The following is a 23,734-nucleotide window of genomic DNA, read 5'->3' on the forward strand; positions in this document are numbered from 1 at the left end:
AGACTCATTTATCATTGGCTTTCCAGAAACACACATCTACACACACCCACTGCAAACCCTCTGGTTACTGCAGCCGTTGCTCTCTATCACAGTAAATGAAAGTACATAAACACAGCAAATGTAAAGCAATACTCCTATCTACCTATACTGTTCTATGTGTCTCAGGGTTTTAGCAACCTGACCTCAGGCCATTTTTCTTTTCTTTTCTTTTCTTTTCTTTTCTTTTTTTTCGAGCTCAGTTTGGATTGTTTTAAAATGTATAAATGTATCTCTTTCTCATTTGGTGGCAGAGCCATTAACCCCTTGCATCAAGTATAATCCCAGCTTTAGTACATGTAGTTTTTCTGATAGAAGATGTTTTATGTGTCCTGCAAAAGAAGGTTGGCCAGTTAAAATGAAAAAGAATACCGTCAGCACCAGTCGTTGTGACGAGCCTGTGGAGGACAGTCCATGTAATGACTCTTGTCCACCAGGAGCAAAAAAGCAAATAGCAAGATGTTATTGTAGAGCTCCAAACTCTGTGGGAGGAGGTCGGATGGATGGATGAGTGAACAAGACGTTGGACTAACATTGGCAACTGCTGCTGTTTCCTCAAACAAGTCCTTTGTGGATATACCTTATATAGTTTGTGTGGCTTTTGTCTTTATTGACAGCTCAAGATACACAGGAGGGGGGGAGAGAGAGAGAGAGAGAGGAGAGATAACATGCAGCAAAGGGCCACAAGTCGGACCCGAACCGATGGCCGCCACCCAACCAGGATATACTTTAATCATAGCGTTGTCAGATCATTTTGAAATGGTGGCGTCCTGTTGATAGGGGTGTCAGATCAGAAAATGCTCTTGTGTCTTTCTGGTGGGAATGAACCAATGATACATTTTGTCATTTAATTTGGAGAATTTGTTGCATGAACAAATTTAGCCATTCTCAGAAACTTCAGCTGACATTAGTTAGCTACTGGTTCATTTCAGATATTTTTCAGAGTTTGCTGAGAGTTTCTACACTCACCCCCTCACTCTCTCACTCTTTCCATCTCTGGCACTTATTTTTTTGACACTTCCCTAGACCTGGTTTCTCTGGAGATCACATAGAAAAATTTATGAGACCTGTCACTCAGATGAAGCATTCATTCTGGGTGTCATTCTTTATCCCCTATCCATTTGCTATCTTTCTTTTGTTCCTTCTTTTCTGTTTCACTCTTGCTTCTTTTCTTTTTTCCTTTCTCATCCTTCCACTTCATCTACAACATGCGCACAGACCAAAGACACACAAGCACCACACAACCATTTCATGCAATGTGCACACACTTCAGTATGTCATCAAACACATACTGAAGTTTTGTATTATTGCTGACATTAAAAAAAAAAATGTTCATGTAAAACAGAAACCTTCCCTTATGGTCTTTCATATCTCCCAGGTATGGCAGTCATGACAAAGAGGACAGATTGCAGCTCACACACGATGACGAACATAATATCTGACATTTTTATTTCACTTGCATGGGAATTCTTTATTTTTATAATTTCTTTTCTTTCCTTTTTTTCTTTTCTTCTAGAAAAAAAAAATCCTTTCTACATACAGTGCTGCTAATGTACAATCACTCCTCACTCCACAGTCTTCTATAGTTACCGCTTGCCCGCAGCGCAGCATAGCAATACAGAAGGTGATTTGATATATACAGATTTTATTACACTACCCAATCATTATCATAATTTTACGAGTTTTCCGTCACATTTGTTACGGAAACTGTTCGTCTGATGGCTGTGCCGTGCCTCTGCTCTGACATCTCAAATCCGTTTTGCCACGTGCTGTCATGATCCATCAGTTTAATTTGAAAGATCACAATCGTACTTAGCCACAAGCATCGATGCTGTTATTCAATAAGAAGGCCATGTTTCATTCTTCATCTGTCACAGGAACCAGCGAGAAAAGTGTAAGGGGAATGCGTCTTCCTTTTCATCCTGGACATGGGCGGCTGACTCATGAGACCTGCCGCTCGGAGATGTGTGGACACGAGGTCACAGGAATATCAATGATTTTCTAAAGGTCAAAGGTCAACTTCATGAAACTCATGCTTCTTTTAACACTTGAGAGAATACATTAACAACTGGCATTTGAGATAAGAGGGGAATGTTGCTGAAGTGGATGGAAAATGATTAGCACCCTAAGGAATACTACAAGACACAAAATGACACAGCTTTCTGATTCGAATACCACCACAACTGTACATCCAAATATTCAGATTATTATAATAAGCATTTCCAATTTTTTTTTATCTTCTTATTCTTTCCAATTTTATTATTATCCTGAAAATACAAATGACATCTCATTCCAAAATATTTTGGTGAATTAACCCTTTTGATCATAGTGAGCAGGTACACAGCTCAACCAACACGAGGCATCGGATCTCTCATCTCGTGTTCATGTTGACCTGATGTTTAATTACAGTAAGCTGAACCAACCATCCATCCTACTCAAAAATGTCCAATGTGCAAATTGTTACATTAATTTCTATTTTCATATTAGTAGTTTATTTCACTAATATCAGAATAAATAACACAGCAATACCAGTTTTGATTATCAAACTGTTTCTTATTCTATCATCTGTGCTCACATGCTCACTTCCAATAATAGTTCAAAAATAACCAAAAATTAAGTCCAGATTGAACCTGTTCCTCATTCCCCGATGCAATGGTCTGAGATCACAGTGCGTTTAGGAGCTTCAGATGAACACATCAAGTCAATTTGTGTTTGTATATTTGCAGGCTTTCACCATACACTTTGTCTCAAACAAAACAAAGCACAAATGACAACATATTCAAATTATTAATAAGGATGTTGAAGGACCAATCCCCTGGACTGCACTCTCTGTGCATGCTAAATAATATAATGGAAACACATTGCAAACTAAGTGCAAAGGAACGCATACATTTAGTGTCATGGTATTCTCATCACACTTCTATGCAAATGGCACCTGGACACAGAATATTCTATTTAGCTGCGGCTCAATTAATCAACTTTAAGCTCACACAAAAACAACTGCTAAATACCAACATGACATAGAGTTTAAATCAATATTAGAAAATATATTTAATTACCTAAATGTGTTGTGTTTCAACTAACGTTATAGACGGTAGGTGATAATTAACATAATTTGGCTTCCACTGTGAAACAAATCAAACAAAATACTGACAACTGTGAATACTGTGAGTTTGTTAAAAGTGTCTATCAACTATCAACAATTTGTTACATGTTAATTACACAGCATTTAACATATTTAAACTTAATTTTAGTGCTTCAAACTATGTCTTGCATGGTGTGCTTAGACAGTTTGTAGCTGTCATGAATAGAACAAAGCAACAATAGTTACTTACCATTATATTCAATGCAATCCCGGGGAAATTCATGCTTTCTACTAGTATTTTTCCACTGTTAAGTGAAGGCAAAAATGTTTGTTCCTAATTGTGAATATTAATAAGTTTAGACAAATTTACTATTTTCATTTTGACCTTAAGATAAATTGTCAGCTGACTAAAACATGTAAGTGTAACAAACATTTAATTGATATTCACTGATACTATGAATCATTTCTTAAAGCACACGGCTCCAGTGGAGTGGGGACTAAGATGGTTTGCATGAGGAGTTTTACAATGCAGAACAACATTAGTGATGGCACTGCAGCAGACCATCAACATGTTCTACTGACTTATAATATGAATGTAACAACTGTAAAATGTGCACATTATACAACAAGCACAAATGGCAACAAGAAGAGGATACATTCTCCTCTTACAGAACATAATAGAGAGTACAATGACGTCAAATTATTCACCTCATCTTTGTCACATCATTAAAAGCAAATAAAATGTAGTTTATTTTGATCAGCCCTGGTATGTAGACATGAGATTTTGAGCCCCTTTGAAATGATGTTTCTCTGCAGGGAGCCTTTGAACATGCCCAATTCTTTGCCTGTAAGATCTCAGAGACGGAGAAATAGCAATGCAGTTGCTATTGACAGGAGGAGCTGCGGCTGGATTTAAGAAAATGTCAGGGTTGTCAGGAATCAAAAGCACTCCTCTGAGCGTGGAAAAGGACGGGATTTGGCTTGAAAGAATAATGTTCTTTTATTGCAAACACTTGATCTTATACAGAAATCAGCTCTGCCATGTGAAGGTGAGTGAATAACACTTCATATAATGTAACATCAGTACATGTTCATGTATGGTAATAAGAAAAGATAGGGTATCAAGAGTTTTCTTCTTTTTTGTTTGTCTTTAGATGTTTCACCAGGTGAGTTTTTAAGTTGATTCTACACACGAGCGAAGGTCAGTAGTCATATTTGTCTTGCTGGACAAGAGACACATCCATGTCAAGGTATACGTAATATATAGATATTATCCGTAATTAATATTCCTTCAAAGCCTTCATGAATACTGATATTGCATTTAACTGATCATTAAAGCAGACAATGGGCACGTTATCTAATTCTGTCCATTGTATTACTATGATTTAGAATGATTTAATATGTGTCTTCAAAGCCAGCAAAGAAAAGAGATTTATTTACATAATACGATAACAGGGACAGTTCATGTCCACCTTCAGAGGTTTTTATGTGTTGGAGGCAGGTCTAATAACAGTAAAAAAAAGATGATTAGCTAGGAGTAGAAACACAGGTGGAGACTATAGTAAAGTATCAGATCATCCTCTGGTGTGATCTGTAGAGAAGGCAGGTGCTTTTTATATAAACACTTAATCAAACTACAGTGTGTGATGTAAAAGGGTTGTTCACAATGACAACTGCAGTTTTACCACTTCTGCAATAACACTTCACATACTACACCTTAAGTACCTGTTCATGCAGGTTTAGATATAAATCAACAGTAATTGAGACATATCCATGTCTGTTAGGGATTAAAAAATGGTCATAAACACCAAAGCAAATACATTATTTTGTTGCTGTATTAGTTATAGGCTTTCTTTATTTTTTCATAAAACACTATATATAACTTTACATGACAATAATATGTCAGACTGTGTGTTTGTCAGGTTGTTTTCTGCCCCCAAGTGGCCCAAAAAATATATTAATGTAGTTTTAAGAAAACAAAATTTCAATACTTGATGTTAACAAATCAATACATATTGTTTTTTCTAGGTACATTATATTGCAAGTAGGACAGTGGCTCTCCCCTCTAACCTGCGCATGTTCTAATTTTTTCCAACCCAGCTGTATACAGCAATGCTGTTGTGGAGCCTCAATGTCAAATCATCAAACAGACCAAATGTCTAATTGTTTTTAATTCTTGTTGAGTGAATAAGGTTTGCCATAAAGGATAATTATAGTGCAGAAATATTTATTTCTTTAACGCAAATATTCAAAAGTCAGTTTTGTGTGTCCTGACACCTTTCAACAGCAGCTGAAAACAAATATAAATGTTGTTTATGAAATACAGTGAATGGAGATTTACCATTTCATTAAACTGGTGCTAACAGTCTTGATAACAAATCCCCTGCTATATCTCTTGTAAAACATTCAAGTAACATTCAATACTATATGTTCTGATTTACAGATCTACACTGATCAGTGACCTTTAAAAGCACTTTTTTAAATTGGAGCCCTTTTGGATTCACACTTAAGAGTGTGTATGTAAAATAGAAGAAAACATGAGAATGTCGTAAGGTGTTTACAAAAAAGGAAATGACAGCTGCAAGGTCATTGGACACATGTCTGTGCACTGTGAGTATTATTACTGTAGTCAATCTTCTTCATCAGTGTATATTCATATAAACCAACTGCAAGCCTAATGGAGCTTGTTGGGCCCTTCTGCATACATCGATCGAGGATGTGTGAGTTGGAGAGGGTGGGTGTTGGTCGGCTATTGGAGTAGTATGTGTGTGCGCTATAGCTTTGGCAAGTACAACAAACCTGAGGGGAAACAAGCAAGTGCACTCGCCTTTCTCCAACCTCTACCCAATTAAAGGGAATGAAAAATCCATGAGCGCTCATTAGATGGGTTTACAGGTGGCTAATGAGCTGATATTTAAAACTTGTCACTTGCCGTGTCTTGCTCTCTCTCTCAGTCTCTCTCCCTCTTTTTCTTTCTGTCCCTGGCTACCCTCCAGGACAAAGCACCAGCGGGTCTGCTGGGGTGCCAATATTGCTCTGTATCAGCAAAATGTCAGCCATGAACACACACACACACACACACACACACACACACACAGGATCCAGACTGCATATCCCCAATGCCTATTTCCATCAACTGGAAGGACGCATTCAAGATGGACGACCTTAATTTAGCTCTGGTAATATAGGTTTGTAATAGGGTATCTGACTCGAATGAACTATTTCACTTGTGTCTGTAATTATGCACATGATAGCCGTTCGAGCCCTTATGGCATCAGGCTGGTTTGAAAAGTTATACTTGTTGTCCTCATTAAAAATCACCTCACCTTTTTAACCACCGTGTGATAAAAAGGGTAATTCCACCATGACCCATCGCCTCGTCTTTCATGCCAGTAGTCGATGCGTAGGCAAAAGCTGCGTCAGGTAGATTGCCTGCAGACCATAACCACTCTAGTTGCAGTGCAGGAAATATTACCTCAGTAATCTGCAGCAAGAGGCATTTCAGCAGGAAATGGCTCCCTGTGCTGGGTTGTATATATGGCCGGGGCTGAGTGGAGCTCATAATTCAATGCGGCCGTTGGCACTTTTCATCCTCTGTCTGCTGGGGCTGGGTACTGGCTAAATGACAGTGAAAGCCACAATGGCACTTCCACTATTGCTTTACGACCAGCAGAGACCCTGGGGCACCATGACTGGAGTGCTAAGTGAGAACATGGCTGCCAATCACTTGATATTAATCTCTCTGTGTTCTGGAGAAACAGATGATATGAGAGGGGGAAACCTGCAGCGGGGAGGAGCTGGGAAAGTGGACCCAGGTGGTGCAAGGCCGACAGAAATTAGCTGTGCGTCCGCTCAGAGCATCCAAGGGCTTCACACTTACCTGCACACACACACACATAGCCACCTGTATGCACAAAGACAGTGAAGGTCAGTGGTCTATAGCCTTCTCTCTGCCATAGAGAATACTGCGGTAAGACATGAAAGCTCAGAGCGTATCACCCGATGGACTGCTTTGAGCGCCGCATATGATTTTATTGATTGCTTGCTCACACATACTGTATAAAAGGTCAAGTGTAAAGATATATGAAGCCAAGTAGAAAGATCAAAGGTACAGACATGGTGAACCCCTGCAGCTCTTTTGTTTACCCTTATATGCTATACTGGCCTAATATGATGTTTTTGTACATTATAATATAGTTGAATGACCATAGCACTTTTAAACAGAAGTGCTCATAGTATAAAATATGTACGAAATTACAGTAATGCAACATGAAACTTCAATGATGACACACAGTGATGATGATTCATAAATCTCAATTTACTGCTCACTACAGGGGAAACAGAGGGTTTATTATATAGTGAGTAATGAATGAGTGAACAAGGGAGTGAGTTCAGATGCAACCACAGTGTCCAAGAATGCTGGCTTGTTGTCTCTGTCCTCTACAAAAAAGGACCAAATCCAACTGGCTCTGTCCCAAACAGTGAACCCAGTTTGTTAAAACCAGACTGTGTAACTTGATAAGAAGTAAAAGAAATAAATAACAAGCATTATATAAAAACTAAATTAAAAATAGAATAAAAACTATACAAGAAAGAATTAGACGGTAAAGTGACAGTAATGTGATTAATAGCAGCAGAGTCAACAGTCTATGTTAACATTGTACACCAGACTAATATATAATATGATTAAATAATGGTACTGTATTAATGTAGAGATATACCGTAATATATACATAAAACATAGCTGGGTGGTTCAAGTGGTATTATAGACTGTGATTTCCAGTCTGATGGCAGCAGGTACAAAGAAGTGTCTGAAGCGGTCCTTTTTGCACCTGGGTGGGACGATGAGGGTAAGAGAGGTTATCTAGGGTGGTTTTGATCTTGTTAGACTCTCCAGCCTTGATGCCACTGCCCCAACACACCCCAGCAAAGAACAGTGCACAGGCTACTACAGACTGATAGAAGATAACCAGGAGCCTGTTGTACACACTGGATCTGAGTCCCATCAGAAAGGAACAATAAGTTCTGTCCATTCCTGAAGGGGGCGTCAGTGTCAGAATACCAGTCCAGTTTTTTTGTCCACTCTCTCCACTTCTCCCCAGTTGGATGATAGCCAGGAGAGAGGGCCTCCAATTCCTCCGGTTGTCCAGCTTACTAAAATATCGAGCTTCAGGTGATTGTTGCACCATGTGACAAAGCTCTCTATCACGTACTCCCTCTCATTATTATTTAGTATTCTAAAAACATCTGAAGGTGGCAGAAACCAGTCGAAACAGAGGTCTGAGGTGTAGAGAGTGAAGAGAGTGAAGAGGAATAGCACCAGTACATTTCCCTGATTTGTACCAGTATTGCTGATCGTAAATGTCTGAGGCAAAGCCATCCACTCTGACCTACTGGCCGACCAGAGAGGTAGTCCATGGTCCAGGATGCAGTGTGCCAAGGTGCAGTTGCATTGCCATGAGCTGGGTGGGAAATTTAGCACCAGTCACCATAGTAAAATTATGGTAAAATATGAAAGCGGTTGGTAGATTTCAGACACAAAACAATGATTTACAAATGAGTGGCTGGTGAATTTGAACAATCGTCTGTCTCTGACTTCTGACAATCTTGGGAAATAAAGGGGAATTTAATGTGTAATCATGCTGTAATTTCCACTTGTGGCAACTGTTCTGCAAAGGTTATGTCGTATTGCTCTGCCTTCATTGGTCATGGATGTTTTCATTCTTGTTCATGGGGATTTCCAACAATCCCAAATCACTAATATATTCTCTCATTACACTTACCTGGGCAATATCCTCAATTCTTTGCTGCCTCAGGTTTTAAATGATGTATGCCAGAAATGTTGGTTGGCGTCAAAATGTTGTGACAATATGACACAACACCCAGAAATAAACAGTGCAGTAACAAATCGTAGTCAAGTGAGGTGAGTTGCAATCTCTAACTGCAGTTCATGTTTTGTCTAAAAACAGTCAGAGTGTAAAAAGTACCAGAATCAGCATTAAAACCTCATTATGTGTCATTTGTGTGTGAATGTAGTGACTACAGTGCCACAGCGGTAATCGAGCATGGTCTGCATTCATTTAAAAGCATGATAAAACCGCATTGTTCATTAGATAAATAACTGATACAGAATAATAGACCAGATATATGTCTTGATCGTGCAACATATTCTCTGTGTTTAATGTTAAAGATCCCCTCCAGGCGACATATAATAGTGTGCGTGGAACAATAATTAACAAATCAAGGAAATGTATTTTCATTATACAACACAGGACTGTATAAATGAACGTTTGCATGCTACACACATAGAAAAAGATCAATTAATTCATAGAATAACATATGTTATTCTGTGAATGTGTGCCTGATAAGTTTAATATGCAAAAAAAAAAAAAATTTTAACAATAATTTCCACATTAAAATCCTTAAAAATGCATCTAATTCTAATGTATCAAATGTAAATATGGTTTGTGCCTACTACAGTTCTACAGGCTACAAAACAAGCCATAAAGTGTGTGTTAGTTCAAGACCTTTAGTAGGCCTATGTTTATGAGGAACCTGCACACACACACACACACACACACACACACAAGCCTGATTCAGCTGGTTTTGACTTTCATATATCTGTTTTTCTCCTCCTGAAACTTGCCTGTAGTTTCAATACACTTTGACTTTGAATCAGCTTTATGATGCCCTTATTTGGAGTTTTCTCTGGAATGGTTGCCATGGAAATGCTCTTTTTTGGTGTGAAGTTTTAGATGTGGAAACTAAAGACTTTCACAACATTAAAACGGTAAAAATGTATATATATATACATACATATATATATATTAATAAATACATTTAAAAATAGTTTAAACTAAGACCAGATAAGCTGCGTGTCTGCACTCAAATGATGTGGTGTAATGAAAGGATGTGACTTCGGTCGGTTGTAGCCCGCATTACGTCGACGGTTTGTGGCAGTTACTCATTGTTCTCTGAATATCATTTCCGCAGCTAGTCATATGACAGCCCACACACACACACACACACACACACACACACACACACACACACACACACACACAGACACACACAAGTGGCGGAAAGAAGCGCCAGTGCTTTCTTCAACGCACTACGCAGTTAGCGCAGACTGTTATCCGCCTCCACCGGGATCGTACGTTACGTTCGCAGCAGCCGTTGGTGAATACGTGGTCTTTTGTCCGTTGACGTAAAACGAGATCTTTTTTTTTTTTTTTTGGTACCGAGCGGAGAGGAGATGCACACGGCACTCGAGTGAGGTAACTATATAAAAAACCCATTTGTTATCATTCACTCCCACAACATGGACCCGGGCGGCGTTCGCCACAACGCGTGGACCTTATTCACCACCGTTGTGAGCGTTTGTGACCGAGTCTCAGACACCATTATGCTGCCGTTGCTCTTTTTACAGGCTGCGAGCTAATTGTCTCCCGTGAGTCGCGCGGTGCTAGCTCCTGTTAGCTGGGTTGAATCGCTGCCTTACGGGGCCAGCGTTAGCATTAGCGTTAGCCTGTCCGTAAAGGGCAACGGCTCTTCATAATAACACCAAAACAGGCTGGTTGGCGTTAATGTGGCGTCTCGGGCAGCTTCCCCGGGGACTCGCCTTTGTGTTTGTACGAGGGGGGGTGTATTGGCGACTAGTATGCTGGTGATTTTAAAAAAAAAACCATAAAAAATAATTATAATAGTTTGTTTTTATAGGCACGTTTCAATGACAAGAGGCTCGCTCACTGTGGCGTTATGCGCACCACGTGTAGCACCGACCCCCCCCCTCCTCTAACTCTGGTGCTTTAAGACTTTAACCAATGGGCGGTAACAGCGTTTCTACACTAACCCTAAACCCTTATGTGCAAGAGATAGTGTTACAAATAATTAAACTGCATTAATTTATTTATTTTTGTTGGTGTGTAAGTGGCTGCTTCTCATTATCTCCTGATCAATGACAGTATGTGTGTTTATACATCCTGATCAATGACAGTATGTGTGTTTATACATCCTGATCAGCTGCTTTAGGGAGTAACGGATTATAAGTTATTTTGAGTTGCATAATCAGGATACAAAAAAACAAACAAACAAAGGGTTATAGTTAGGGTTGCAAGATATTTTAATTAATGATGTGATTGTTAAATCTGGAGGATTTTTATGCCCGCTACTTCATTATAATGCTGTTTTGACACAAATAGCAGCTTCTTGCGATTTCTATCAATATTGCAATTAATTGTGCAGCCCTAATTACAACTTAAAAATACATCTGATTGTCTTTAAAAATAATGTTTGGGTCAGAATGTAGATTTACATTACTGTCCTCAGTTATGGATGGCGTAAGCGAAACATTAGACGACTAACAGAACTCCAAAATTACAGTTAAACTGGTTAAAAATACAATTAATCAAAATGATTTAATAAAGCAAGCAGAGCAGACGTTCCTTTATTGTCGGGGCGTTGTTAATTTTCGGTGTGGATTCATCTGTATTACACTCTGCTCTCTTTAACTCGGGATTAGAGAAGGTTTGGTCTGATATAACACAGTTAACTTCAGTATTGGCCTTTATTAATTCACAGACACAATGTGACTATTAAACCGACCTTTGTGTTTGATAACTGGAGTTTTAAGTTGCGTTAGTAAACCTTATTTACAGCCGCTCCATACCAGATCTCCTTTATGATTGCAGCACGCAGCTTTAAAGTATAGCTTAGGGTTATTATGCAGAGACTCGCAAAACACTCGCAGCGCTTCACGAATAAGTGTTTCTTTTGTAATATAGAAAAAACAGCCTCCAAAGTTTTTAAGAGTCACATCAGAAGAAGCACAGTGATGTGATTGAGATGCAGGGCAGCGCTAGAGAACAGAAGCTCAGCTCAGCAGCCTTACAGATGGGATCTCATAAGTTCATCTGTTCAGTATACAACACAACCAACTCTGTCTTTCATATCAAACATGCACTCTGTCTTGAATGTTGTTGTTGAAATTGTGTTTTGGTCTCGGCTTTACTTGCTAAACATATAAAGTGGGCTTACTGTGTGTGTGGACAGGAAACCCAGGCTTGTACATATAACTATTTACAAATGGTTTTTATGAGAGAGAGAATATGAACACAGGATTGCACCGGTCATGTCTTGGCTTGGAGTTTTTTTTTGTTCAAACTGGATAGTATGCATGAAGTTTCTGTTGTTTCAAAGGACAAAGCTTACAGTAGTAGTAAGGGCATAATACTGAGCCACAATGATGCTAAACATGACCTCTCACCCTCTAATATGATTAAACAAACCCTAAATGACTCTCAAATTGCTGTGGGTGATGTTTTTGTACATAAATATTATTTACAGCCTCTATGTAAGATTTGTACTACAATATAATTAGCTAAAAATGTCCTTTGGCGATTTCTCCGCTGATATTACAGTCTAAACGCTGATGGGAGTTTTTGTTCATCATACTAAAAATATAACCACCATTTCAGGCATGGACTACAAACTTAGTCTTGTCTCAAAGTCGCATACAGTACGCGGCGCAAGGGCTCAACAATGAGGATTGTCCTCTTGCCCAGAGCAAGTAAAATGCCCCAGCGAGCTGAAAACCATTTTGAATCCTGAACTGTGATAAAAAATAGGAAGAAGAATGATGGAAGATCAGTAAAAAGGAGTGTAACATCGTTTAAGCCTCAAAGTGTTTGGGCCTCATTCAACATTTACACTAACTGCATCTTTTGTTGAGCTAAATTGCTTCTTTGTGTGCGTTTGTCTCTTGGTCCGGTGTCTTCAGGAGGACTGTTGAAAATAGGTTCCAGATTAGAGATCCACTTTATCTTCCCTTAAAACATTCATAACAGTTACAGTTGCCAACCCAACCTTGATACCTTGCAGTACAAACCCTCTCTGAAAGTCACTATTGCTGCCAGCTACTGCAGGTTTCTAATAAGGGTTTTGTAAACATAAGTCTATTTGTTTAAGTGCTCACAATGTCCACCGTCTGCTGCACATGTATCACCATTCCCACACTCCTGCTGTTTATGATACAGTCTTTTATGCAGACACAGCATTTTTAAATCATGCCAGCTAACATTTTTTAACCAATACATCCGTTCTGACCTCAGCCTTGTTCCTCTTGGACTTTGTTGATAAGCGCCAATAAGTTGCAACTTCTTGTTGAATAACAGCTTTCAGCTAGAGCACCGTCTAGATTTGGTGTCAGCTTAGTGTTCACATGTATCCTTGCCACCAACGTTTAAGCCATAACCTAGAGAGAGCACATACTGTACCTCTGTACTGTAACTCAGGCTAAGCCTGCAGGACCATGCACGGGTCAGTCCACATCAGTGCTTCTGCAAATTTAACGAGGATGGGTTTTTTTAAAGGACATTCCACATTTGGATATTTTTTTTTTATTTTTTTTTTTTTTACATATTTTCAAGTTCCTGATCCAATCGATACATCCAAAACAAAATACTAAGGTGGGCAGAATATCCTACCAGTAGCACTTATAAGTTATAGCCCCACACATACACCATAAGTGTCTGGTCAGGTGGTTGATCCACAGCTCCCTAACTGCCCACACACACAGACACACACACACACACACACACACACACACACACACACACACACACCCACCCTCCCTGTGCCTCCCCTCCTACTTGTACAAATTAGTTAAGTCACCGGACTCAAAAACCTAAAAAGACTCAACCTGTTACTCATGTTGGTGCTGGCGTGAACATTTTGTGTTTGTATGGAGTGACTTCCTGGCCTTTCTGGCTATTATTTGTGATCAGAGGTAAGTCTCTCTCTCTCTCTCTCTCTCTCTCTCTCTCTCTCTGTGTTTTGCCAAGGTGTTATTTCTTTGACATCTGCACAGTGCACTGTTCTAGCTGATTGTTCTGTTTACTTGTCTGTATCTCGCCTTTCAGTCTTAGACTCTTTTACACTATGATGAACATGCTTCCAGGCCACAGAGCATCAGCAATGCACCTGCGCCTTGCCGCAGTCACCTCTCGCTGTTTCGCAATGCAGCTCCTTGATTCAACTGGAGGAATTCAGGACTATATACAGCCTCTTTTGTCAACAACGTTGTCTAAATGACTCATTGGCTTCAACCTGCAAAACCTGAACATGTGGTATTTGTTGTCGTTTGACTCCATGAGAAGTTCTTGGAAGCGGTGGCTTGTTAACATTGGTTTTATTTTAAACCTGCGGAGTGTCATGCTAGCCCACAGCCAAAATTCACACCACAAAGGGATTCGGGGGTATTTGCTGAAACGATATACAGGTATTTGTTTTACTCGCAGAGCCGACTTTAGATAATCACATGGGCGTTTAAAGCTGTTCGGAGAAGCCAGAAATTAGTTTAAAAGGGGTTTGACTATTCTTGGTCATTAATTTTTCTTCATATTAATTTGATTACAAGTGTGCTGGGATCAACTGGTACTGAAACTTATTTGTGTCTTCGCCTAGCACCTCTGCTGAGTCTGCTGTAATGAGTGCTGTTATCAGGCTGGCTGTTAAAAGGTTTTCTTCATCGCTGTGAATATGCCAGGTGCTTGAGTCAGGAGATTTACAGGAGACCTACCACACAATTTATGACACATTTCACAGAATAGCTACTCTTGGTCATAGGATTGCTGGTTTGAGCTGCCCAAATTACTACTGTGCATGCACCATTAGTTGGGTGTTTTCCATGTAATGACATTAACCAGTATGTCTTTTGGATAGTTGAGCTAATCTGTAATGATTTCACATTCTGTCTCCGAGTGTTGCTGAAAACAGTTGACAGTCTATTATTTCTCCAGCTGTGTTCAGTGTTTGTCAGCAGAGATATGTAGTTTATAGTATGGTGACTCATCTAGGGGATGGCAAATATTAAGATTTTATTGATACCAATGCCATTATTGATTCCTGATCAGTCTTCTGTGTGGGGAAGAAAGTCAACACAACTGTTTTATTATCTCTGAGTCTGAATTTGTTTGAGTTTCTTTGTGAAATGAAGTCACGCTTTGAACCATGTCTTCCTCTCCACCATGACTCATTCTTGTTGCAAGTTTCCAGTAGTGTTGACGTATGAATTTGACATCATGATTTTGCAGTCCGCAAATGTGAGAAAAAAAACTTTCTGGCATTGATAGGAGAGGAACCGCTCGAAAACATTTGATTCCGATTGATCAGACGATTTGGAACCGGTTCCGTATTGATTACCATCCCTTGCCTCAGCTCTCTTTTACTTTCCGAAATGTAATGATACAACAGAAGATCCTTTAAGATTCCTACAGACCATCTGTTGTTGAGTTGGACCCATGTGGCATCTGACATCTGGCCTCTCTTGCACACCTCAGGCCCTACTAAAAGAAAAAAAACTCCATTCTGACACGTTTCTGTATATATTTATCGTCTTGCTTCAACAACAAATGGTTGCCTTTATTTGTTTAAAACCTTCCTTTTGCAACAAGAACATTATTCAAAACACGAGTGGACATAATACAAAATATTGTAAGAAACCATTGAAATAAAGCCGTTATACAGGTTATATTTTTGTTAATGCAAAAATCATTGGCGTTGCATTTTAATGCAGGTCTGCTGCTTAAACTGACTGAAAGTGCTCCGTTTGTTGTATTTTGTAAGAAAAATAGAGATCAGGATCAGTGGCAAACACAAAAGACTTAAGTATTCTACTTATTAATAAAATGGCAAATGTGTTTTTGTTCAATACCAGAAGACATTTTTATGCATATGCATTTCCAGTTTTCATTTTCCCTCTGGCTTGATACTGAGAAGAGGAGGATGTGTATGGTCGCGTGAGAATCATATGAAACGGCTTAAGGGCCAAAGTCAGATTTTTTTTTCCCCATGAAAGAAATAACAAGTTTCCTGTTGTCAACAACCTTGAAATGGGGTCAAATTTGAGTAAGTAATGTATAGAAAAAGGTTTCAGAAGTGACAGAAAGAAGATTTTAAAATTAAGTTGTACAGATAGTCAACTTGGTTACTACAAATTATTTTGATATTTATGCCCATTTGTTAGCTGTAACCTCTGGCCGAGGTTCTAGCAGAGGTTCTGGCAGAGGTTCTGTCATAGTACCATTGAGGTGCATTTTCTTCCCCACTGGCCCTATATCAAAAGGAGCGGTTTCTATACTACTTAAAGACATTTATAATTTTCTTTTCAGGATGGCTGCTGGGTAGTAAAAACAGTGCAGTACAGTACGCTCTTCGAGGAAACATTGTGTGTATGAATCAGACAAAATTATATATATAAACCTCCTACACGCCAATGTACCCATGAATGTGTCCCAAAGTTAGACGAAAACGTTTCCACACTTAACATGTATGTTCTCATTTCAACATTTCATTTTAAAAAATCCTTAAAAACAAAGCTGCTGTGTTTTTAAAGTGGCACTCTCACAGTCCCAGTGTGGTGGCCTCACAATTATAGACATATATAATATCTTTGAAAACTTTGTGGTCTGAAATAGGCCTTTTTTCAAAGCGGAGATTTTGCTTTGTCACAGTAGGACAAGCACAAGTGATAATAGTAGCAGTAATGTATTCTATCTAAGTGTTAGTAAGTCATTATAGGCTGACAGTGAGCCAACAATACCAGGACCCTGAAGCAGATAAATAGAATTTTTTATGTTTCACCTGGGCTTCGTGTTGGACTCTTTGTTGTGGTAAGTGTGGGTTGTTTGTAGACATTTATAAGCTCATCTTTGCTAGTGTTGCTTACCGTTGAAGCTGTAGAAAAGCTGAATCAGAAGGCATTCGGGAGCACGCATAAACGTCACATTCTTCTGATTTTTGCGGAAAGTTTTTGCTGGAATCTTGACACAGAAATCAGTCCACAGGCGCGAAATTAGGGCATTTGCTCGGCCAATTACAAGTCTAAAGTGTCAATTTGTAATTAAAGTCAAATTAAAATTAAATACTTTGAAAGTATTAAGTATATACTACACTAATACATATATTATAATTGCCACGATCTGCCTGGGAAGACAGATTTTTAATTCTTTAGCTGCTGACAAAGAAATTGTCCTCTTGTGACAACATGAGCACTGCTTCAGATAACCTTTGTTGCATAAGTGGAATTTTTTTGTCGGCTTGAGGTAAAAAAAATGTGTAAAGATAAGCCTGAATTTCACCCATGTGTCTCCTTTTAATATTTTTTCCAGAGTGCACGTTTCAGAAGAGTTGGAAAACCCCCCTCAAAGAGTAGCATCAGGACTGGGGGCCAAGCAGGAGGACACCAATTACAGTGAGTTACCGAGTGAATGTATTTCACAGTACAATAATTTAATGATTTACTTGTCTTGAGCTGAAACATATTGTGACTGAAACATTTGCTGTTTCCTGCATTATTATTTCAGTGTTGTTGCGAATGTTTGCCAAAAATAAGATAATAATCTTAATCCACAGAAAAAAAAATCTGGGTACACTTAAAATGGATTTGTAATGCTTACTTTTTAGATTTGGGTTTGTGTAACACGCAATTAAACTCTCTCTTGTTTCCCTCAAAGAAGAAGCACAATAAAGACTCTAATCAGGAAAACACAGCAGGCTTTGTTGTTGTTAAGAGGGTGTGCTCTTAAAAAAGGTCCTGCTTTTGCCCCAACCTATCTGCTGCAAGGTTCATAGGTCACTGCTGTCTCATGTTTATAAATACTGTCTTGTCGACCGCCATGAAGTAGGCTTGTAACCACACTTAGGTCTGCTGCTTGAGTCAGTACGCCATCAGTCACTCCTTGGCCAGACTAAATTTCACACACTACTCATTCAAGGGGCACACAGTGGTAAGTAGACTTGCTTCCATTTTCTAAAGTACGAGAAGGAAGTCAGTGTTGAGGAACTGATTTTATTTGGCATGGATTTTGAAATGTATGATGGTGTTGAATTGCGCCATATGTTTTTATCATCTGGATGACTCATTCTAAAAGTTGGTTTTATTTTGGTTGTTTGTGAACTGTAGTTGGTCGTAGAAATTTCTGTGACAGCAATAATTCTTCACTACACTTTGACAAAAAATCTCTATACCAAATTACATGAAGTGCTTACTTTAAAATACTGATATGAAATACTACTACACAAGTTCTTAATCTTGTTACGTGGGGAGAAGGAAGTCCATAACAAGTCATTAGCTGATAAGCTGATGATGTCGTCTGAGCAATGATTAAGGCTTTAAAGAATAAACAAGGGCTTTGTTTTAGGGCTTTTGTGTTGTCTGTAAAACATTTTTTGTATAGTTAGGGGTTGTTGGATCAATCATTTAAGATTGTTTTATGGTAAAGTGTGAAAACAGCAACAACCTACCAGAGTAGCAGCAGCGCATTTAATGTCAATCACCAGTATGTTCTGTTTTAAAATGAGGCTCTTGTGTGATATCATTTAAGTGATCTTTGATTCATTTTCTGTCTTCTCCTGAGTTTGTGTTTTGCAATTTCTTGCTTCTTCTGTGTGTATCCAGAAAGAAATCAATGAAGTTTTTTGTTGTTGTTTCACCCACAAGCCTACAGTGTGCATTCTGTTATTACTGTGCGGAGGATCTATAACTCTTTTGTTTTTAACATTTAGACCATTATCTGTGGTCTGCACAACACAAATCTATTCCCTCATGACGTGCATGCTGTAAATCTAGTACAAACTTTGCTAACAAGCTGACTGCCAAAGGCCTGTGTGTTAATGTGTGTGTGTGTGTGAGAGAGAGAGAAGAGATAGAGAGACACTGGTCTCTGCTGTGTGCCATCTTACCATTCTCCAGGATTCCTCATCTGACCTCTCTTTACTCATCTCCACCCCAGCCTCACCCCCACCCCTCACACATCAACCACCCACAGGCTTCACAAGAGACCTTATGAGGATCATTTGACTGGAATGATATTGCTGATGATGAGCTGCTTTAGGCTTTTTAGGGGGGGGGGGGGGGGAGAAAAAAAATTTTTAAAAAATTATTATAAAGATTTTTTTTTTTTTTTTTAGAGTTCTTTTTTTTTTTTTTTAATATTTTTTTTTATACTAAAGGTAGAGCTAAGCTGTAGTATTTATCTCATTCAGGCTTATTAAAATCTTCTTTTTTTTTAATAATACATATGAAACTTACACAGATGATGTCAGTGCGCCTTGCATCATCGGACACACACTTTATTTGTTAAACAATCCTCAGTAGAGAGTTTATTGTGCTTGCAAAAAACACAAGCGCCCCCAGAACCAGTGTTTCGTTTGTCCTTTCTGGGCTACTGTAGACACATGGCGGTTCAACATGTTGGACTGGAAGGAAACCTGTGGCGTCTGTAGATAATTCTTAGGTAACGAAAACATAACAGTTCCTCTATTCAGGTGATTATACACGATTAAAAACATACCTGTGAATTTTATATTCCATTCCTGCCGATAGATCCCCCTAAATGTTACACACTGGACATTTAAGACCAATATTGATCATTGATTTAATGACAGCAGGATTGATTCATCTGATATCAGTAGTTCCTGTTCACAATCTTTTTTTTTTTGTCCACGTAAAAGCTACTCTTATAATTGTGAGTTTACCATAAATAATTTTAAAAGTGTGAGAATATACAGTTTCATTCAGAAATTGTGCCTTGTTTATTTTAACTTAGGGGCACGTTCAGTATTGTTGCTTCTTGACTTGGAAGTCGAATCTCATTGAGGTGATTTAATTTTTGTGTTTTTATGTTGCAAAATTCTACAATCCAAAGTTATAATTCCAAGCGAATAGTAATTAAAAACTAACTAAATCAATTTTGGAACATAATTCCTTGCATTGAACATCATTTTAATTATTTTATGTGATGTTTGTTCATTGACATATATATATCAGTATCAGAAAAATAGGAATATTGGGATGTTTCCGTCCACCTCTCAGTAAGCTGATATTCTTGGCAGCAGAGCAAATTTTACTTGTCTTACACACCTGATTAAAAACAGCAAACAGTATAACGAAGAAGAGGAGATATTGAGAAAGGGAGATATATTAAGATGCAGCTTCTCAGAATGTGACTGTGATACTAAGGACGTAGAAACATTTGATTTATACAGGAGACATCAAGACTAAATCACAAATGCCTCTGACACAAAACTCATACCCCGCTCATACCCAAATAGAGCCAAAAAACCCCAAAACAGTAATTCTTCAAAGGTTTTGAAAGTGTCAGGAACGTGAACTCGCCAGTCAAAACAGTCAGAATGATGTTTACTTGGTTGCTTAAGCAGTTTTCATAATTGTTTTTCTGTCTAACAGTAATTTTATAACCAATGAATTAATAATTTTAAATATATTGTAATACATGCTGCTTACAATTGATGCACAATTGATCAAAGGATCTATATTCAATCATTCATTCCCACCAAGATCAATGTCACTACATTTCATTTTTAGAAAAAAAGTGATTGAGATTCTGATTACTGTTACTTTCTTGTTTTGGCAGGGGACAAGAAGTAAGGGGGACAATGCGAGTCCACGTGCACACCAAGTTCTGTTTCCTGTGTGTGTTCACCTTCCTCTTCAACCAGTGCAACCACTGCCATGGAGAAGGGCACAGCCATCAGCACGGCGGTCATCACCACGCCGACCACAACCACACCCACAGTGACCTGCAGATTTCTGAGGCTCCATACGTGAAAGGAGCCAGTCCAGCCCCGGAGTCAAAGAGTCCTCAAGGGCACTCTCTAGAGGAGGAGCAGCGCTTCTACATCCAGCAGCTGTTCAGGCGCTACGGCCAGAAAGGCCGGCTAGATTTCCAGGGATTTCAGAGTCTGCTGTTCAGCTTGGGTCTGGGTGAAGTGAAGGTGGTAGGTGTGGATCATGAGGATCTGGGCCATGACCACGTAGCTCATCTTGACCTGCTTGATATGCAGGAAGGTCTTCACTCCCATTCGGCCACCAGTGAAGACCACAGCCATGATCACCGGCATGGGCATGGTCATCCACACCACAAGCCCGGCTCCCATCCACACACAGAACAAGTTCCCACACGGTGCAGCCACCAGACTACTGCTGCCAGTCCAGCTACTGGTGCATCTATAGGACATGACCATAAACATGATCATGACCACGATCATGGGCATGATGCAGGGCATAATCATGATCATGCCAAGGTAGAGGATAGTGACCATAAACATTCTGATGGACATGTGCAGGACACACATGATCACGATCACGACCATGACCATGATCACGCACATGACAAACCTGAGCAGGTACAGGTGCACTCTAACCACAAGGACCTTTCTGCTCAACCTCACAATGATCACGAACACGGTGATCACGAACACGGTGATCACGAACATCACGATCACAGTGGTCACGACCACAACCATGTCCATGAAGTTCAGACAGAAGTGCCTCCCATCAACCAGGAACAGCAGCCCTCCCCCCAGTTGGAGCCAACCCAAGTTCCTCAGGAGCCAAGGTCCTCTCCCGCAACCACAGAAAGCCGGCCCAAGAAGCCAAGAAAGCCTGCTAGAGGAAGAGGACAGAGAGGGCGAAACAGAACCACTTCTCCTCTCACACCTATGTCTGATGACCACGACCATCAGTCTGAACACAGTCATGACCATGACCACGACCATGATCACGGTCACGGTCACAGCCATTCTCATAAAGATAAGAGAGAAGCACCAGGAGGCCCTCCCAACCCCACTTTGCCAGCCCCCGGTCAGCCTGGCCATCCGGCAGGATTGTCTCATCAGCATGAGGAGGTACGATTTGTTTAAAGTTACTGGCTGATTTCAGAAACCTCAATATGAACACATTCAACAGTTATCTGATATCAGTAAAACATCTAAAACATATTATAGAAAGTAAAATGAAGCAACAAGTGTTCTGCTGATGATGCTTGACAATATCTTGGCTATCTTCCTAGATTTTACACTATGGTGTTTTCTTTGTCATGCTAACTGTTTGCATACACAGAATTGTGGAATAGAAATGTTGAGTCTTTCTTGTTGCTACTACTACCACTACTACAGCAGTGGTCATTAATGAAGATTTGAAGTGTTTCCTAACGCACTCTGACAAATCCCTTAAAGGGATTTTGTTGTTCTTACAACCGTAACACCAGAAAATCTTCAACTTTGCTTAAGAAGCAGCTTGGTTTATTAATCAGTGTTGTAAGTGTAAAAAAACAATATAAAACTGTACAAGTGATAACTTTACAAAAAAGTATTCTTTAGGGTTAAAGCTGTAGGTATTTTTTAGTTTGTTTGCTTAATGGTGAACAGCAGTTAGAGTATGAGCAGTTTAGTTTTCACAAAACAAGTTGTGACGTTTACAGGGCTGAGTATTTGATATTTTAAGGACACACTGACTACACGGTCAGTGCTTTGTTACCCTCACACTGCACCTTCTCCTTCCAGTGTTTGAACCTGACACAGCTCCTCACCTACTACGGCTTGAATCCCGAATCGCTCATCTCCCCCACCCAGTTCACCTACCTGTGTCCTGCCCTGCTCTACCAGATAGATAGTCGTGCCTGCATCCGCCACTACCACCAGATGGATGTGGAGCAGGAAGCCTTGGAGCCCCCCAGTTCCGGTAAGGGCCAAGTATTTTATTGACCCGGTCCAGAAAGAAGCAAACCATGATTTCAATTTCAGTGTCAACCTCAACACTGGTAAGAGCTCTGTCTCAGCGCTTGAAATTAATAATTTCCTGTTGTCCTAGGGAAAGATACAGCGACTGGGACAATTGTAGTTATTACAAACAAAATTCTTATTATATTTTTATTGTTCAGTGATCAAATTTGAAAAAAATCTGAGGTGGCACTGGCACAAACTCTACACTACGTGACCTCTGCACTTGCACAGAATAATTATAGTCAATGGCGCCAACTTCATGACTTTCACTCTACATTTAGCGACTTTTCAGACCCTCTTACTGACTTTGTTTCTGTGTAGCATCTAGCGACTAATTCAAACCATCAGGGGAAGAGGAGAGATATATTTAAAGATATTAAAGAATCAACGACTCTTCTGGCAGCAGTGCCGGGGTCTCTCCTTCTCCTCTTGCCCCTGTGCGAAGGCAGTTGTTAGGTGTGGCGTGTGGGGCACATTTGACCTTTTCTCTCACTCTTTGTGTCTGGATCTCTGCATTTGGGTGTTTCTAAAGCTTGTAAATATATAAATAAGTAGTTCGTTTGATTTTCTCTTTCTCTTTGTAGATTAAAAAAAACGTTACATATACAATGAATGTTTAAAGTATGTAAACTACCATTTCTGTACAGAAATCAGAAACAGGTTTGCATTTGCACTAAGGCTGTACAGTTAATTGAAATATTAGCGAAATCGCAATATGGCCAAGTGCAATATGCAAATTACAGAAGTAGTTTTCTGATGAAGGTTTTGTGTGACAAGACTGCATTATATTATATAATAATAATTAATATAAGAGATGTCCTGGCCTACAAATCTTGTTTTCTTTAGATTGAAGAGAACATGTTTGTTTAGTATAGACTGCCAAAAATCTCACATTGTCATGATTTTAATAGTTTTTTCTGTGAAAATTAAATTTGTGATGTGATCAATAATGATAATTCCCACACTAATCGTAATTCATATCGCAATCGCAAAATCTGTGAAAATAATCGCAATAAGATGTTTTTACCA

At 39.3% G+C, this 23,734-nt stretch overlaps 1 protein-coding gene across 1 annotated transcript in view; it reads left to right on the forward strand.

Moving 5' to 3' along the window:
- Nucleotides 1-4,052: 4,052 nt before the first annotated feature.
- slc39a10 (solute carrier family 39 member 10) overlaps nucleotides 4,053-23,734 on the forward strand; it is a 35,308-nt gene continuing 15,626 nt past the window's right edge. The window contains exons 1-4 of the mRNA XM_051405004.1: nucleotides 4,053-4,170; nucleotides 17,290-17,372; nucleotides 20,557-21,829; nucleotides 22,487-22,664. Of these exons, the coding sequence (XP_051260964.1) occupies nucleotides 4,114-4,170; nucleotides 17,290-17,372; nucleotides 20,557-21,829; nucleotides 22,487-22,664 (1,591 nt within the window). The 5' untranslated portion in view covers nucleotides 4,053-4,113. The remainder of the gene's footprint in view (nucleotides 4,171-17,289; nucleotides 17,373-20,556; nucleotides 21,830-22,486; nucleotides 22,665-23,734) is intronic.

The sequence above is a fragment of the Dicentrarchus labrax genome, unplaced genomic scaffold (assembly GCF_905237075.1).
Source record: "Dicentrarchus labrax unplaced genomic scaffold, dlabrax2021, whole genome shotgun sequence".
Taxonomy (NCBI): Eukaryota; Metazoa; Chordata; class Actinopteri; family Moronidae; genus Dicentrarchus; species Dicentrarchus labrax.